Source organism: Diaporthe citri (assembly GCF_014595645.1).
Source record: "Diaporthe citri strain NFHF-8-4 chromosome Unknown scaffold_12, whole genome shotgun sequence".
In the NCBI taxonomy this organism is placed as follows: domain Eukaryota; kingdom Fungi; phylum Ascomycota; class Sordariomycetes; order Diaporthales; family Diaporthaceae; genus Diaporthe; species Diaporthe citri.
In genome coordinates, this window is record NW_025064857.1 from 502,357 (window position 1) to 522,038 (window position 19,682).

The 19,682-nt window shown below is 57.4% G+C and overlaps 1 protein-coding gene across 1 annotated transcript; it reads left to right on the forward strand.

Moving 5' to 3' along the window:
- Window positions 1–10,493: 10,493 nt before the first annotated feature.
- On the forward strand, window positions 10,494–10,793 carry INS49_004445 (uncharacterized protein; the record flags this gene model as incomplete). The annotated part of the gene is made up of 2 exons (XM_043165234.1): window positions 10,494–10,568; window positions 10,629–10,793. The coding sequence occupies 2 exons, from the start codon at window positions 10,494–10,496 to the stop codon at window positions 10,791–10,793; spliced, it is 240 nt and encodes a 79-aa protein (XP_043017949.1).
- Window positions 10,794–19,682: the final 8,889 nt, after the last annotated feature.

The window sequence follows — 19,682 nt, forward strand, 5'->3', positions numbered from 1 at the left end:
GGGTTTGTAACTCCTCCGCCTTCCCATTCGAGCTGCGGTAGTAAAATCAGACTGGTAGCTTCGATCGATTGATGGTCGACTTACTACGGCAGGCGAGGTCACGCACGCGGTACTGGAGGACGTCTGTCACTGCGGTTCTGCCACGGCCCCACGGCACGGCATGTCTTCGCAGATATGGGTAGCCTGGCCCTATCCCTACTCTGCCTGCGCCCTCGACCCCTCCGTGGGCTACAGCACGACGGACTTGTGAGACTCACGACGAGGACAATCAGTAGACGACCAGTAGTGTGGTGGTGTCATCGACTCATCCGACCATTTCCTTCCAACATCGCATGTGTGATGGTAGCATCGCAGATCCTAACGGGTTTGATAACCAGCACACCGCTCAGGCCCTGACCAGAAGGACCGCCTTAGCAGCTGCTGGCGTTTCATTACCCATCATCATCAAAGCTTCTCTTCCCATGGAGCACACTAGACTGCTCGGTGCAACGGGCAATCCTCCCGGATCCAGGATCAAACTTCTGGTCCCGACAGGTTGGTGCTGGGGGCGGATGGATGTATTCAACGTTCCAACAGGCGGCCGAACCCAGATATTCAGGGCACAGCCTCTTACCTTCGTATTCATGCCTATCAGCACTTCCAATGTCTCACAATGCCCTCTCGTTTGTTCGCCAAAGCATTACCAACGGATGGCGCCTTGCATTCCCTCTTTTCCGGGGTTGTCTTTCGCCCGAGTCCCATGCAACTGCCCGCCAACGCCTCGTCCGCGCAAGGTCAGTGCGGCAAGCTGACAACGCTGCCGTTGCGCGCCAGTGCCAACACCAACCAATACGATGACAACTGCTCCCAATGGGTCTTTCAGCTCGTCACAAGTCTTCCGCGAAACTGATACAGGTCAAGCCTTCGCCCCCTCTCGCCCGGGCCCCCCCCCCCCAAGTCTGGATTGATAAAATAGCGTCCGCCAACCCTCAACTTGACCGCCACTCTGGTGAGGCTGTTGGTTCTCTCCGCCAAAGTAATTCGGGCGAGATGAGCCTGTCGTGCACCGTGGCGACGACACGAGATGACGAGAGCCTCACACCCCGAGTTGTCCCGGTCTTACGCAGCACGCTGGGTTAGGTGTCAAAAGGTCCTGTCGGTTGACCAAGGTCTCTCACCGTCTCCTCGGCCCCGGCATCAAGTCGGGATCCTGTGCACCACCAAATGAGATGAATACCGTTGGCGATCGCTGCCCCTGTTCTGTTCGATACTTTCTGGTCAGAGACAGACAATGATCTGTATCCAATCACCGATGACGGGAAAGGAAACAACCATCGTTGCCATACTGGTTGCATTTTTTTCGCTATGCCACCTGCCTCTCACGTATCTACTTCTCGGCTCTTTGGCACAGAGGCGCTTATCAAGTGTTGTTTGCCAATTGCGATGCCCGGACCAGGAGCAATGCTTCATCAGCCTGTCTTCATTCACCGCGCTTCCAGCGATGGCTTTTGTGTAAGCATTGCTTATTCAACAACCGCCCCAAGAGTTTATTTAGCCTATGACCCAGAAGGCACTGTTCGTAGCTTGAACTTTGTTCCTTGCCGCCGTTCGTTGAGCCAGTCGACCCACCTGGCGTGATCTGCCGGTGTCGCCATCGAAACACCAGGTTTGCGTTGATGGGTGTGCAAGCTCCCTTGGGTCCCCCAGGGCTTGTTCAACCTGTTAGTCACAGCCTAACGCAGACCTGCCCTGGTCATCCCACCAGCAACGGGTAGCACGGCGTGGGAAGGGGCACTAACATCACAACGATCGTCACGACGGGCTCGGCCATTTTGATGAAGCCAGTGACCTCGTGGCCAGGGCACAAAAATCCCTTGCAGGGGCAGCTGCCCGCTGGTCGCGATTTAGCTTCAGTCACTGCGCAGAGCTACCAAATATCTGGGCCGGCCCCGGTGGTTAGGATGGCCCTGAAAGCCCTGCCCAAGAGCTCCCACCTAGCCCTACAAGGTGAACTGCTCCGGGGCGAGCTAAGCTGGAACGTTTCACCCGTCGGGCAGCGGACACCGCCCGCCGCACTAGGCCCAGCAACAATACCGCCGTAAACCACGTTTCGCTGGCTTCCGAGACGAGCAACAGAAAGGCATTTGCGACAACGTCGTCTATGAAAAGATCTTGGAGCCCTTGGATCAGGGACTTGGACATGCGGCCAGTAGACTCAGCCAGCCGGGCATGTACTGTACTCCGGCTCAATATCCTGCGCCATCGAAGCGCCATGTCTCATCATTTATTGTTATAGTCAGCAAAGCAGGCGTTTTTCGAAACGGAGCGACAAGACGCCGCAATCACGAGGCCAACACCAACGACCAACACATCCTTCTCAGCCCTACGAATACCCGCCAAGGCTGGACTGAGGGGTGAGGGAGCGACACTAGGGAGAGGTGTGTCAGAAAGGAACATCCCTGCTGAGCGAGAGAGCTCGTCTGCCTTGCAGGGTGCGGGGTGCCTGTCTCTCGACTGGCTGGTTGTTAGTGGGACGACTGCCCACCACTGACTCGGGAAGCGGTACAGTGATGGTATCAATGACTTGCCGGGCGGGCGTCATGGCATCAGCGAGGCTCCGCTTCTGACCTGCTCCGACCGGAGAGAGCAGTATTGACGCTGCATGTGTTCGGCAGGGTCATGCAGGGCCATGAGATATACAGGCCTGCCTACTAAAATCACCATTAGGAACCAACCAAACAACTTGGAGCACCTGGCTGTTCTGTACTGTACAAGTACAGGTACAAGCTCTCCAAACCATCACCCTCGGACCTGCCACCGAGGAAGTCACAATATGCTGTCTGTCTCCTCTCATTCCCTTGAATCTTTCTCAGTGCTGCCGATACGCAAGAGTTTGTTGTCTACGTACTCTTGTTACACATTAGACCACTCCATGGGAGATCAGAGGACGTACCCATGTTCTTAGGCAGCCCCTCGCATAAGCGCCCATGTCATGTGCACCCATGGCAACGCATTCTTCTGCCACAGCCTGAACACGATGCGCCGAAGCGAGACGCTCGAGGGCGATAATGACAGGTCCAAAGGATCATGAGATGGACTCTCAGATCCCGTATGTACAGCCCCATACCCCACGTTGTGAGACATGGACGTCCGGTGGCACTGCCGGCCGGCCTGCACGGACTCATGCCAGTCTACCAGCGCACCCTGCCGCGTGCGTACTGTACATGTCTGCATGCTTCTACATACGGATGATAAGACATCAGCTCATCGTTGGAAGGTCAAAGAGCTTTCAATATCAAACCGGCTACTGTGGGGTGCCCTCACTCACATAAACATGAGGTTTCGGCAACGAAACATTCCGGAGGCAGAGGCAGATGGCCCGTGGGAACGTGGTCTACGCAGCACGGTACTGCGTGGTAGTGCCCCCGGAGGTACGTATCTGTCGATTTGCAGCGCTAGTTCGAACGTCGAACGTCGAACGTCGATCAGAGTTCCAAGAATAGGAACTAGATTAGACGATCGTCGCGGGCCTAGGCATGCAAAACTTAAAACCAGAGCAGCTTGGACGGATCCGTCTTTGCGTGCAGTAGGCGGCGGGGCTGATTGACTGGTTGGCTAGCCAGCAACGACTCCGTTCTTCTGGAAGAAGCCGAAGAACGAGAAGCGGGATACTGTGCGGCGCTTCTGGTGCTGGCGGCTCGGCAAGCCTGGTGACAGATCTCGTGAGGGCCGAATTTTCAACCTGCAGGCGGCAAGATTTGAATTCCCGTGTCGCACCGCCCATCCGTCCGTCGAACCATAGCGGCACGAGCAAACGTGGGCACGCAGATCTGATCTCAAACCCTCGGCGCCACAGAGGCTCTGCATACACGCCAGATTCCGAGGGACAGCTCTCATCCAGTCGACGGGTCTCGCTCAGACGGGGGGCCACGACCGACAGATTCCCCTCCCCCGCCCCCCCTCAATATCCCAGCGCAGCGTCCACCACCCACCACTGCCATCGTCCATCTCGCAATCGAGTCCAGGGGCACGCACGCACGATTTGTGCATGCCTGGCAGAGGCATGGCCAGCGGCGACGTGCCAATGAACTATCGCTTCCATGTCATGTCGCCGCACTGGACGTCCAAAGTCAAGTCAGAAGCGGATCCGCGGCGCGTACCGCATGTCCAGCATCGCGGGGATATGCCAGCCAGCTCACACAGGGCTGTAGGCTGGGATTCCGGCTGTTGCGGTCTGTAGATTGGCGAGACATTAGCCAGAGTCCCTGCTAGCTCGTCTTGCTGTTGGTGCGCGCTGCCGTCGACCGCTTTGGTAACGACGTGGAGGTGCAGATCACGCACGCCAGCCACATTCGACTGCCCAGTCTGCCAGTGGAAGACTGCTGCGTCGCGGACGTTGGACGTCCCGTCGTCGCAAACTTGGGGCCATGACACATCGGACTGTTCCTTTGCGCCGCCGGCGAGGAGCCCCGACCCTCCAGTTTACTAAGTGCAAGCCAGCTAAGGTACGAGGGGGTCCAGTGTCCGAGGACCCGCCCCTATGATTTCGACAGCATGCACAGTGATTTCTCGATCAATCCCGGATCCGCTGTAGGTAGGACGCAACACAAAACGGCCGGCCAAGCGAAGTTATCCATATGTTCCTGTGCTTGTCTCCTCAGTACCCATACACACCCGACGATGGCGGGGCTGAACAGTGTAATTGCCCTAGCCATCCATGCGGCGAGCTTAACATTTCGTCGCTTGGACCTGGCGGTCTAGGAATTTAAAATTGGGGAATGGCCGTTTTATAAAATCCATGGAACAGTATGGCGTAAGTATGATGGGATTGTGACGGCAGCACGCGTGCCGGGAGACACCTCCAGCCCAGTCAGTGCTACATCTCAAATGGAGCTCCATCGACTGCCTGAACGGCCCTAGCCACGAAAGCGCCGGAGGCCCGGAGCCGCTTCGGTGAAAATAATAGAAGGCCCAAGCCGAACGACCAGATCGCGAATGGCTACCTTGATGCAGCATGGCACGTTGCTTTTTCTCTCCCCTCCTCCCCCTCTTTCCCATCGGATAACCCGGGGGGATGGTCTACATACGTACATTCAGATCCGAAAACGTGCCAAAATCTCCAAGGTCTGGATCCGACAACGATCGGACCGCCCTACAGGGCGACGGCGCGCGACAATCGGACACGGCAGCATTATCACATCACGCGTGACATGTATACGGTACATGCGCTCAGCCCCCTCTGGTAGCCACGAATGCCCGTCGTGCCATGTCCTCGGCACAATCACACCCTCGCCCGGCAGGATCGGGTTCCCTCTGCCTCAGGCTTGCTAGCAAGCTCCCAGGACCAAGGAGCTGGGTGGGCTCGACGGCGCTCCTTCAGCCCTTTAGGCGTCAACAGGACCCCGTGCTCGGAGTCCTAATCTACCTGCCGAATGAAACAAGCGATGCGAGCTAATCAGGCCAGGCCAAGAGGGGAGCGAGGGAGACAAAGAGGGACAGTGAGGGACCAGACAGACAGACAGATGGGTCGTCAACCCCACAGGGGTTTCTGAGGCAGGACAGGCCTGAAAGTTCCCCGGTACACGGCGCGAGAGTCAGAGGAAGCGAGAGAGCGAGTGAGGGAGACGAAAAGATAAGAGGGCGTAACGCTGGACCCTTGGCCCCTTCATCTCCGTGGTTGCAGTCGCTTAGGGATCGTGGCCCCAAAGACTGCATCGTCGACCACGACCATGCGACGTCCCGCCTGCAGGCTTGTTCCCTCCAGTCCCTCTCTCTCTGTGTGTGGCGCCTCTCACCAGTCCCGTAAATGCCGGCCGCGATCTTCGTCTTGCTTTCCCCTTCGCCCCTCCCAGGTCTCCTTTCCCACTGCGACGGCACACGGGGCGGAAAACGTGGCAAAGCTGCAGCTAGGAAAGTTTCGCTCCCAGTCCTCGGTGGCGTCGCGGACCAACGGCGTTTGGGGGAGTCAAAACCATGGATGAGCACCGGCACAGCCCAATTTCCGCGACAAGGTTTCAACCACTGATAAGTTGTCTTCGCCCGCCTACCCCATGTGTTCGAGCTGTTGAATGTTATTTTTAACATTTTCTCCTCCTTCTTGTGGTTGCATGCATCACACGGAGGAAACCAAACTTGTGTGTGTCCTGATGAAATATTGAAACATGCACCCTTATACGCACGTGTCTGTGTGTGTGTGAGTGTACCGCCCCGTCACAGGGCGGACCTGATACGCATTGTTCGAACGCCGGGGAGTGCAAGGGGCGTGGGCACCTTGCTCCCTGGGGAAGCTGGGCAGCCGGTGCCATGTAGATTGCAATCTTGTTTCTGCCTGGTCTCATCAGAAACGAACCGGAACGCTAAATGAACGGTTGTTGGGAGGGAGGGTGTGGGCGGGTGCGGTGGTTCACGAGCGGGCGAACGAACCACACGCTGCTTCCAGAAGTCTTCTCCCGCCGCCCGTGACAGGAAATTAAGAGTTCGAGGTCTTGCTATATCGCGTCGGTAGTGTACCAGACTATGGAGCCCTCGACGACCTGCATCCCCTGCCTATCTGCCTGGCTGCCTGCGCAGGTAGCAGGCTGGCGCATCGCGCACACTTACATAGTGCACAACACCCTAGGATAGTCGCAATAGCGGGCATCATGGCAGCCATAGTCGATTAGTGCTCGCGATAGTGGCAGCTCCTTACAGTACTCAGGGACGGCATTCGCCCTCGGAAGCATCGAGGGTTCCAGAGCCCCACTGTGCAAGTAACAGCCGTGAGACCCAAGTGCCTGAAAGCATTCCGTTGATCGATGTCACCGTTTCGCAGAGTAGTAGTCAACTGCATCCATACCCTTGTCATCTCGTTTCCTCGTCTTCTCGCCAGGGAACAGCAGCCCATTGATGCCATCCGCCCTTCAGCCCTTTTTTTATTCTTGTCTCGTCTCGTCGTCGAGGTTGTATTTTGAGGTCGTACGGAGTTACCCAAGGCGTGGCAAAGCCCTGCCCAGAATCTTCCAAACCCCAGCCTCTCGCTCTCTCGCTCCAAACGTGCTCGATCACAGCCTCAATCTCGGGACTGTCACGATCTCCGTCCTGCCGTGCAACTGCAAGTGTTCTCCCTCCTTCACTCCCATCCCGATACCCCGGTCGTCATTTATACTTCCCCCCTCCCCCCCTTTCGCGCCCTATCAGGCCAGGCGATGGCAGCCAGGCTGCATAATCCGTTCAACCTTGATTCGACCGCAAGTAACTGCCACCACTGAATTTACAGTTCCGCCGGTTCCCACCTCCACCTCCACCTCCCCCTCCCCCTCCCCAGTCCCAACCCCTGGCGACGAAGTTTGGGGGCGAATACTGTCAGAGCTCGGTTCGTCCCCCCCCCCCACAGTCCAGCCCACCCACACGCACGCACGCACAACTGGCACACGCACAAGAGATGCACACAGCCCGGGTACCTGATCCCGGGCTCCTGTCCGTCCGTCCCTTCTTCTCCCCCTAATGCTCTTCCCGTGGGGAGAAAGGGTGCGTGCATGGGCGCACCTGGCAGCCCGGGCTGGCATGTGACGCGATGCGATGCGATGCAATGCATTGCATTGCCTTTTCCACCCAGCCTGCCGGCCCAGCAAGCTTACCCAGCCCAGCCCAGTCAGCCCAGGCCCGCAGGCATATCGACGCGTCGGGGCAGTTATATGGATCGGGAGGTTTAATGCGAAGGGGGGCGGGGGAGGGGAGGGAAGAGGCGATGACGGAGGGCCCAAACCCACGGCGGAGCTCCATCAGACGATGCTTTTGCTTTGCACAACTCGTCTCTGCTGCGCACAGTCTTTTTGAGGCTGGCGCACTTCGCACATTCTACAGCCTCCGTCCGCAAAGGGGATGATTAAATTGTGAGTTGAGAGAGTTTCCGTCCCCGAGTCATTACCCGCGTCGAGGGTGCGCTCTCGTTGCCGTTCCTGGGTGGGTATCCACCTGCGGTGCGGGAGACGACGTCCCCCGGGGGGGAAGCACGCCTCGCGCAAGGGCGGAGTGGTAGTAGATCACATAGTACACACACAACGTGCAGTGTATGTAATCTTTCTTCCGTGGCGTGTGTGCGTGTCCATCAAGGCACACATGCAACGCACGCACGCACGCTCACACACACCAGTTGACACGCACGAGGCGCACATGTCCATCCCATGTCAGTTGCATGCCGCTACTGCTGGATGGCGGGGAGGGAGCCTTGTTGCCGCTGCGCAGTGGTCCCCTCCCCCCATCCACCACTTCCCGCCAGGGGCCGCGTCGTCGTGTCGTCGCAAAGCCAGAGAGGGCTCCCCGGGGCGTGGCACATCCGCATGTCCGTCCGCCAGCGCAGCCAGCCAGCGACGTCCCGCCCAGGGCAGTACATACATACATGCACACAAACACATGTACATAGTAAGATGCCCCCTTTCGAAACTACGGCGTAGGTTTTTGCCCCGGACAGGACAAGGCTGGCTGCATTATTATAAAAGCATAGCACATATAGATCATGGGGGTCCTAAGGGGGGGGGCAAGCAAGGTTGAGGGGTCCCTTAGGGAGGGGACCCGGCAGGAAGCCCGTAGGGCAGAGGAAGCTCTTGTTTCTGGCGTGCCGAGAAGGTTTTGCCTGGGGCGTCAGCGGCATCGCCCCTTGCCAGGTGGGGATGCATGCATGCGAGATCTAAGCAGGAGGGGGGGCAGACGGGGGGGGTGAGGGAGGGAGGGAAGGGTTCTGGTTGGCCTGGGCCACATACACAAACGTGCATAAGAATATGTTGTGTTAGCATTAGAGTTTGGCCGGGGGGCTGTGCAAGACAGAAGAGACGGACGAGAACTTGCCTGCCCGGGGAGAGCTGCGATTGAGCAGGTTTTTCTTGTAACCTCTTTTTTGATATTCCTTGTTTCAATATCACACCTACGCCTGGAGGGGACCGGCTCTGGTTGGCGGGCGGTGGTATCATGGCACAAGCTCCGCCTTGGATGAATCAGATTACCACACGCAGCTAGGCAGGTTGTGTAGGTAGGTAGGCAGGCCGGCCGGTCTGGGGTGGCAGCAGGCAAGGCCATGCCCTCCCATACGGTGTTGCAGCGTTTGTGAGAGAGAGGGGGGAACATGAGTTCCAGAATTGAGGGGAGAGCCGTGAGACAAAACCTTTCACTGCTACACGGATGGGTGCAGGTGAGTGAGTAGGGCCGGGTGCCGGGGGACAGAGGGGGGTTCTTGTGCGCCCCGTTGTGGAGATGCTGTTGGGCGTGGTGATACCCGAGGGAAGACACGGGAGATCGATCGACGTTTCCCGGGGCGAATCGTGGAGGGCAGGGCGGTTGCAAGATGCCGCCCCCATCCCATACCCATCCCGTCGCCTCGCCCGCCGGCGGGAACGAGAGAGAGAGAAAGGCCGTGGACGCGATGGCACGGGTCTCTCGAGTCTCGAGCGGGCAGGGCAGGACGGGAGCTGCAGATGCAGCTGCATAGCCATGACTCACTTGGTGTCAGATGGCCGTTGCAGAAACACAAATCGGCCGTGAGATTTGTTCGCGGCAGTGAGGGTTGAGCATTCTGGTCCGGCACGCGGTTGACGGATGATCCCAGGAAGCTTAGGGGCCGGACAACAATGCAGCAACACACATGGGACTGGGGAGGCCTCTTGGGTGGTGTCTGTGTCTGTGGAACTGAATCAGGGAACTTCATGTGTGTGTGTGTGTGTGTGTGTGTGTGTGTGGCAGCGTGCTCGTTTGATGCAGGATGAGGATCATCAAGTCAAATCAATGCGAGCTGATCTTGCGCAAAGACGTCAACGGAGATCATGTTCGTCTCTTCGTATCACACTTTCACGGGGTGTAGTCGTGGGTGTGGTCTAGATTAGCGAGTACACGTAGGAAACTATAGGCCTGGGTAGTCCAGCTGAGAAAAACGCGTAGGCGCGCCTAGAAACCTGCATCTGATACAGTAGGCGGTCCATAGGCCAGCGTGCTTTACCACGCTTGCATTGAACACAGCCAGCCCTAGCCAGCCCTACCTAACCAGCCTAGGCGAGGAGGGGACCGCCACTGATGGCGTGTCTGGGCCTTGGAAGGCCGTGGCTCAGGGGCTGGGTGCCGAGACTTTCAGCTCTCCGCGGGCGGCTCAGGGGGCTCCACACACACACACACACAAACACACAGACACACACACACTCACTCACAGCATTGACTTGTGTGCATCCATCTTGCCATCTTGATCCCTGGCATTGCCAGACCCACTCTCGACCTCACATCTAATAACCCCCCATACGAAAGACACGAGATGTGTTCGTACAGTACGAGTGAAGAGTGCCACCGAGCGAAGTGAGTGAGTGATTTATCGTTCCCATTCCAAGCACCACCCGCCACCAATCACTCACTGTACACACATTGGCTGACACGTTACTCGGCCCTACCATGTATAGACGCACAGGCTCTGGGCATGTGAGTGCCGTCATGGACATATGTCGGGGGAGGCAAACACCGTTCTGGGACTACCGACTCAGGGGCACACCAACCAACACACGATGTCTCTGAGATCGTGTCCCAAGAAAGCATGTCATACCGAGACAGATCCAGAGGGCTGTACGGGGTACCACCGGGTACGTGCATCGTAGTCGCCTCCGGCTTTCACGATCGGGCCTGGCTACACGCCCCTATAGGGCAAACGCCCCGTGACACCAGCGCCAGAGATGACTGAGTCGGTCGTCGATGAGCTGCCGTCTCTGGAAACGGCGCCAGTGCCTGGTCTCGGTAACATCCCACGGCCATTCCAACGGCCAGCCGCGTCCGCCGGGACACACGTGAAATATCTCGTGGATGTGTGATGCCCCATGTGGCACGTTCCATCGCTCATCAGGTCATTCAGGCAGTGGGGCCCGTGGTGACGACCCACCGGGCTGACCAGCATGGTATGGAGCATGCGCGCTCCCGGTTCTGGGCGCGCGAGATGCAGAAGACTTTGGGCTCGTGCCACGCCGCACGGCATTCGACGTCGACCAAGCTCTTGTGTGTGTCTGTGAGCGAGCGAGCGAGCGAGTGTGTGTGTGTGTGTGTCTGTGTGTTTGTGTATTTGTGTCTGATCCGGCCTAATCGCCGGGGCTTCCTTCCACGGCCCTTTAAAAATGAGGCCAAGGGGTGGTGGCCATCTCGACGACACGGCCCAATTGGAGGCGCGAGGCAAGGGATTACGGCCGAGGTGTTCCCAGCACGGGCGGTTCCATTCGCCTTGGGCTGTCTCGTAGGGCCGACTCAGACACGCTTCCTGCCGGCCTCATAGGTCGTGTTGCAGTATGCAGGTCTGAGTGGGAAAAGATCTCGTGTAACGGGTCCCTGCCCGCGGCAACTGACGGCTTCCAAGACGGTCTGGTCGTTCCGGTGGCAGGAAGGATGTTCGGTCTTGGGGGACGGGGCCCGGGGAACTGGTGCTCAGAGCTTCTGGACGCACACAATCTCGGCGTCTTGTTGCGACTCTACTGACTCGACGGGCGCTGGCCCAATGGGACGGGGAAGATCAACTGAACAATGCGCAGATTGCTTTACGGGATGGCCTCGTTACCCGGACAATTCACCGCCCCGGAGTAACCATGCTTCGAGGTGTTGGCCAGTGTGTGGCACTGCGTAATGATCAACTGTTTTGCTCAGAACGTGCATCCACAAATTCGTTGTCAGCACGAACCACAGCCCAACCTCGTCCCAAGCACCAACCAACACAAGGGACTGCAAGGTTTGACGTCGAGCCATCGAGTGCCTCTTACGTTACGTCCCCACTGAGGCGGCAGGCAGCCGTGGCAGCTACCAAGTCCTCTGGCACTCTGGAGATTTTCCTTTTGGCAGAAGCTTCAATCTCCGGGAATAAGAGATCATCGCCGAAAGAGGCTGCAAGGTGGGTCAGTCGCCTGGCTTATCGCCCATTCAACCCATCGACGCCCCACCCCCCTTCCATTTCCCCTTCTCCGGCCATGTCCATGTACGCCATCGCGGGTAGCCGAAGGGACAGACAACCTCCGCCGATCACAGTCTGAGTAAGCTGCCACCTGCCAGTCAGTCAGGCGGGTCAGAAATAGCTCAACGGGTTGAGCCTCAATTTTCGACCGCATTGCCGGCCGACAACGTCCAGGACGGCGACTGGACTACCAGAGCAGAACAAGCGCTGCTCTCTGGACACGCAGACGGACGGAGAAAGACATTTGCCGGCCTCCTGTGGCTTGGGGTGGCTGCCGCCGGTCAGACGCCGCGCCGCGTGCCCACCATGGGCCATCATTTGATGGCTGCCACCGCGACGGGAGGAATATGCGATCACCGATCACGTTGGCGATCCCCTCATGCACATGGCGCAGCTGAGGCCATGCGCGTGATGCCGTCTCGTCCAGGGCGGCGGGCAGCACCTGCGGCCTTGACACAGGCGAGTCCGAGGCTGGGGATATACTCGATATTTTCCTTGGGTGGACAGACACACTGCAGACCATCTTGGGCCGCAGGATGCCGGGAAAGGGGGCTTCATCTGGCACATGGGGCCGGTGGACCGGTCTCCGAGACTGACGTTGCTTTGCTTCTTCTTCCTTTTTTTTTTTTTTTTAAACACCCTTCGGGCTATCTCGACGCGGGGGAGGGTTGAAGGCCCGGCCGCCTTGCATTGTGACGAACCTGTGTCCGTCGGTACCGAAGTCTATGGGGACGGCAGAGCAGAGGTAAGCATGCCAGGCATGTATGTCATTTCGGCTCAAGCAGGCCGACACGGCCATGGTACTCTGCTCCCACACACCCACCAGCCTAGGCTGCGCCTCCCTCCTGCAGCTGCCCCTGCATGTGTCGCACAGGGCCTGATATCAAGAGTGCGAGGTGTTTTTCCGAGCCTCCCGTATTTGCTGCTCACCACCACCACCACCACCACCATGTCACCAGCGCAAACAAAAAAGAAAAAGGAAAAAGCATCCGTGCCCGTGACGACGACGACGGGGCTGCATTGCATTGCATCCGCTCGACTTCGTGTCATCCATCTACCCGGCACAAAGTTTTGTCCGGCACAATGCAATGCGAGGACCTTTCTATCCACCACGTCAACCATCATGCCCGCTCACGAACACGCGTGCGTGGGGTGATAAGCAAGAGCAGCAGACGATGGCCACACACACGTTGACAAGTTGTAGACAGACTACTACTGTATGTAGACAGACAACGCAGACACGGCGGCATGGCCGACCGAACAGGAGAGGCGGGCCGTCATCGGACTGCCGATCCGGATCTGCCCTGCGGCAAAACCAAACGTCGTCCAGAAACGTCTCCCCACAGGGCTGACACAAGGGCCCCGGATTTTCCCTCCCTGCACGAGAGAGGCGCAGCCCCGGCACACATGCCCTGGCAGCCAAACGGAGCTGCGCTGACAGACGGGTGGCTACTACTGGTGGACTACCCAGACTTGCTCGGTACGGTACTGAGAAAAAAAGGTGCCCTGTGACGTGTCGAGGCTGCTGCCGCCGCCGCCGCAAGCCTCTGTCTGGTACGTAAGGCTGCAACAAGGGCTGACGGCGAAGCGAATCACCTGATGACAATAGACGGAGGTTGATAGGGTCTGGATGCAGGGCGCCGCAGCGTTTCTGGCGCTTTGAAGGGAGAAGGAGATTGATGATGATGCATCACCCAGGGTGCCCGCCTCATGCAGGGAATGGCCCCGCCCAGGTGTTGCTCACTGGTGACGAACCACTCACTCACTCTTACTCGCTGGGCCGGCTAGCAATCTAGACTAGCCCGTGTTCACTGCCTAGTTCTCACGCCTTTCTCATATCAAACCCTCACATAATCACTGGCCACACAGGCGCGCGACAAAAGCCCTCACACCCGCCCTGCCATCTCGCTACAATAGTCGCCCATACCGCGCCTCTCTGACTGGCTCTTGGGACGGGCGGCGCCTGGCACCTGGCCTGAGGGTGTGTGTGTGCTGACGCCCCCGCGGGCCCCAGGTCCTGATTGCAGCGGCTGGCACTGCTACCCGTAACACAACCAGTCAAGCCCGGTGGGGAATTTATGCAGAGCATCGGCTGGCCTGAGCGATATTCCCGCCCACTCCTCCTCGGACCGGGTGTGGCTACACACACACAAGTCCTGACAGCAGGGTCCCGCCTCGCGGTTTCGAACGTGGTGGTATTTTGACGTGTCTCGTGACTCGAAATTTCGGGGGCCGAAAGGGCCGGTCCGTCGAGAGGTTTGCTCCACGGGGAGGGACGGGGTACTACTACTTTTGTCTGTGTCATCTAGTCGGGGCTCCAGTACGGATATACGCAATTATGCCCTGACAGCCTGAACATGACATATCCCAGCTGGGCCCGATGCGTGTGCGACTTGGTCGTTATTGCGATGCCTCAAATCCGGCCTTGGTCATGTCCACTTTGGTGCCGGATTTGATAGTAACCTCAGCCAGCCACCCAGGGTAACCTCATTGCGTGCTGATGAAGGCCTCAAATCGGTACCGGGAAAGATGGTCGCTACCTGCTTAGTGGGAGGTGATCACTATTCACTTGGCCATCAGCCCGTGATGAGGATGGCCGAAAGCAATCGGAAATCTCTCAGAGTCATGAAGTGTTAACACGCGATGGTACCCAATGACATCTGGGGCGACTCACAGACTCCACCGCTACCACGCAATACCAACAGACTACCAGTAGATGCTGCTGCATGCACATTGACCATCAACACCAGACGGATGTAACGGCAGACAGAAATAATCAAGATGGCGGCTGATGATGATCAGACTCTTGGACGATGCCAGCGGTGGCCGGCGGTGGCCAGTCAAGATCGGCATCGCCCTCGTTGGTATGCTATTGGGCACGCCGGCCAGCCAACCCCCTGTCGTAATAACTCCAACTCCTTCCGCCAGCCCGACGGGGTGGATACCCGAGCGGTAGGGCAATCGTAGCGGGCTTGGTCGTCGGCTGCGAGGTGCGTCGTCGGGAGGGCACTTTGGTGGATTTGCTCGCGCCGATCCCCCTGAAGCAAGGCCGGCAGTGCTCAGCAAGCAACAATGGTCTAACAGCCATCACCACCAGCCACGAGAGAAAATCCTTGCCTGCGCGTGCGTGCCTGCATAACCATGCTTCCATGCCCACGGATGAGTTTTCTTCAGCTGTACTAGTCGACGCCTCCTTCGCCGCGCCAGTGACGGGAACAGTTCTACGCGCGGCTGATGCTGTGGCGAACGCGGTAAGCAAAACAACACGCAGAGTCGCCCCTCATCCGGCGTGTTGTTAGGCGGTGTGGTGGTGCGCCAGTTCAAAAAAAAAAAAAAAAACTGCCCATTGCCAAGCCACGACCATTTGGCGCAGTGCAGTAGCTTACGTTTCTGGGTGCACCGGATTGTACGGGTGCGTTGCGCGTGCAAGGCCAAAAGTTTGTTTCCAGAAAGTTTCTAGAACTCTTCTAGCGCCATGCAAGGGAACATTCTTCATCCATGGCCGCGGCACCTCACTCGCCAGCTCTCCAGCATCCTCTGGCAGACGAAACCTCGGCAATTTACCCGAGGGACCGCCCCCCGGACGCTGGTGGGCGTGCGCCGCCGAAGACCACAGCCAAGTTCATCTCCGGCCCCAGACCTCCGGTACTGGCTTCCCATATCCATTATGGCGATCGTGACATTGCGATGGGAAAAGAGAGACGGGGATGAGAACCTGCCCTAGGGCTAATAAACGCTAATTGGAATCTTGAAATCGTCACCATACTTCGACTAATCTTACTGCTTCGGGTGTAGCACGTCCCAAGTTACGGAGCCGACCACGCGATGTCGACCTGGGCAGTTGCCCCATGGCAGCCTAGCAAATGATGAAAAACAAGGGCAGACCTCCAGCGCCAGGCCGTGCGCATCTCCGCCCAGGTTTTGGAGTGACAGCTTCCAGCACGCAGGGCAAATCCGTCGATCACCGCGTGTCGCCCTGCACATCTCTTGCCCTCTCTGGCTACCTCTCAGCCAGCCCGGCCGTGGTGCCCAGGCGCAAGGCACAACAGCAGATTGATTGTTTGCTCCTGGGCAGGCAAGGCCACACGCACCTCTGGAGCGACACGTTACAGCTGGAACGGGTCGTCTCAACTCTATCTGGCGTCAAAAGCCCCCAATCCGGAACCGTGCTGCCTGCCCCGTGTGTGCCCCTCCCCATTAACCCCTTCCCGACAAATTAGACCGAGACGGACCGGGGCGGGCTGAGAGGGGGGCCAACCGAAGGGTGTGCCCTTGTTGCCTGCTTGCTTGTTGTAGATACATGGAAACTCTCAAAGACATAGAATGCCTGCTGCTCCGGTACGCGCGGGACGGGGCTCGACGCAGCGCTGAATCCTCCGCGCGAACGGCGACGATGAGGCAGGGCGATGGCACCTCATCTACCCTCATCCACCCAGGCCTGGCTCGCCTGGCAGACACACTGGATACACGCATTACGTGCTCCGTGGAGTGGGTATCAGTATTGTGTGGAGAGATCCAAGGGGACCCTTCCGGGGGCCCGAGACGGCCAAGAACGCCGAACAGCGAACAATTGCAAGGGGGGTGAGTGACGGGGACTCAAACTCACTCAAAGGGGGGAGAGGGGAATGATGAAGCTCCCCCAAAGGGCCCCTCCACCAGTCTGGCCACTCACTCTGCCTGCCAGTGGAGACAGGGACCGTGCCTTTGCTCTGCTCTTGCTTGCTTGTTGCCCGGGCTGCCGTGCATTTCCTCATCTCGGGCTGAATCCTGCCCTTCCCACGCACGACGACGGGACCATTACCCGGGCGTTCACCGAGTCAGTCGTCGCATGTGGAGACCCATCTTTGACAGCAAACGCGGTTCTGCCCTCCCCCCCCCCTGATCTGCCACACCTCGTGCACACACATTCAACCAAGAGCACACTACTGTAGTTCGTAGGTACTCTCCACCCGTCCCTCCCCGCCCTGGCCTTGTATGAATTTCCCAGTGGGGGCCCCCAAAAGGCCTTACGACCGGACGCGTGCCCACTCACTCCCCTGGTGGTCCCCTCCCCCTCCCGTTGGCCCCAATGTATCCATCCTTTTTTTTTTGGCAAGGCTGAAAGAAAGCCATGTGTGTCTTGACAGGGCCCCGTCGCGTACCGGTACCTGAAGGGAGGGGGGGGATGTTGGCCCGAGCATGGGTTGCTGGCTATGTGCCACGGTATATAACGCCCGCCATGCGATTCGCCAGCGGCGCCCGTTGCGGGGGGGGGGAATTTGGGAGCTCCACTGCGGATTTCTCTCCGAGCCGGGGCGGAAAGAGTAAGAACGAGAGACTTGGTTTTATTAGTTTACTTTCCCTTTGGCCTGCTGCTGCTGCTGCTTGCTGTCGTCGTGGTGCCCTTGTCCATGCGCGTGTCCTTTGTGTGTGCCTCGGCAGCGCGCAAGCGAGCTCTTCCCTCCTGCGGAATACCTGGGTCCCCATCATCGTGCAAGGCTGCCTGCGCTGATGGACACATGTGCACAGTACACACTGTTCAGGATTCACTCGGCGCGACTTGGGGATTGGGATGCGCACTAGGCGGTATAGTGTGAGATCTTTGTCAGACTTGCCTCTCTTAGCTCTATGCTGTGGCACTGGCGGGGAAACTTCACCGGCGCTGTGTAATCGCCCACGCCCGAGTCCGGTGCGCCCAGGTGCATGTAAGCGTGACAAAGTCTTTTGAAGACTCTGCAAGGAGGATTGTGGGTATGGAGTCAACGTAAGGGGCCGGATTACATGGCTTGTGCAGCCTGTTGGGGCGGTTCAGACGTGCTTCGTGCCAAAAAGGCAGCTAATCAGGACTCGTCAGCACGATGCAATCACTCTTAGGGCCCAGATATTGGATTCAGGATAGAGTCTTGATCTCGCCCAATCACGATTGATGATGTACGCAGGGAAATAGTATAATGAGTCACTGGGGTTTGAAAGGTCTCAATACTGTGTCGTATAGGGAGGATGTGTCAAAGTCAAGCAGTAGTGTGGCACAGTCGCAAGGCGAAGGACTTGGCCTGCATTGCATCGAACAAGTCCACAACAGAACACCAACAGACATCAACCTTCGGTTTAACAAGGGCTTTTGGTGTGATATTCCGTCAGCATGCACTGCTCATCTTGTCATCGAGACATGCGGTCCGTTTATCGCGGGCGGAGTTGCTGTCAGTCTGTCCGATCATGGCGCCCTGAAAGCCTTCCAAGTGCCTAGTTATGCCCAGGTGGCCATCGTAACAACCCTAGAGGACAGCAAAGAATCTTTGACTGTCCCGCCATCTTAGTATGGACGGTCCCAGTTCAGATAGACTGTCTCTGACTCCTGTGGCCTTACTACATCTGAAGTTGGTTGTCTTTCCTTGCTCCTCGGTCACCTTCAAAGACTTTGGATCTACGGCCGGAAGGGTGGGCTGCAATACAAACTGTTGTGTATTGTTGATTTTAGATGTAAAGCCTTTACCTGACCTCAAATAGGTCGAGAATTAGAGAAAGACAGCCAGTCCATATCAGCCCTTCGTACGAGCTTTAATGACCGCAAATCGGTCAACCAACGCTGGGGCTGAAGAGTTGCAAGGACGCAACCAGCCACTCTCATACAACAAAAGGAGTCTCTAAATCTACATTTGAGGGGTTCGCTGCTGGGGCGATGTGCTCGGAGGCTTGATAAATTCATCATGTGAAAGCCATGAACCGGCAGGCAGAGGGGTTCAGGCTTGACGCTGTGACACGGATAGTACATTAGTGAAGATGACAGATGTCTTTCAACCGAGACACTTGTTGCTGGTCAGTTCTTAGTGCAAGAAATATCATCGATCCGGGTTACACTCTGGATCGGGTCCTCGGTTTAAGGCGCACTGAGACTTGAACAACAGGGCTTGTATTTGGTTTTTGACCGCATGACCAACCCACGTTGAAGGATGGGACAACCCGTCTCTGAGTTGGTGCAACAAGATACCTCAGTCTAGGAGATATGGTCCCAGGAATTCAGGGTTATTCGCATGAGTCTTTCATAGTCCCTAAGCTCGTCCGCGTGTCACGATGTAATCGCGCAGGACGGACTTTGCCCCAGCCAGCTTTGCCCCGTTTTGAAGACTGCCTACGGTAGCGACTGAATCGTTCTGCTTCTGTCTTGTTTAGTGTATGTAGTAGACTTGCTTCTGTCTGAACTTTAGAGCTATTAGCTAGGGCAAGTGGTCGGACATTCTCAGGTACGGTGAGTAGCCGTGAACCTACGAACACCGAATGACGCTCAGATTTAAAAGCCATAAAACCACATATAGCCCCAATAGTCGTCGAAAAGGCCGATTGTTACAAGCCCGGCACGCGTGACAATGGTCTCTACCCTAAAGGTTCCGTGACATGTCGGCCGGCCCTAGCTCCGGACACCACAGACAGTGGGTTTGAATAATTAAGATGCCGGGTAGCCATTCGACTATAAATGCATGCGACCGCACCAATTGCTCGTCTTCTTAAGTTCGCCGGCTCTTCTTTTATTCAACCTTCAACATATCCTTCTACAAACCGAAGCATGGCCACAGCCAAAATTTCAATGCTGCCCTTTCTGGCATGGGCGATGTGGGCCTTAATTCTTCCCGTCACAATGGCCCACCACCGCCTCGTCAAATGGGAAGACCTTATGATCGCTACGAACAAATTCCCTCGATTCTTTGGCGAGGTCCCCTCCATTAGCCGGACTGGCTCCCCGAGTGTCGTTGGTCTCGCTTACACAAACGGGCACGTCGAGCCAATGAAATGTTCT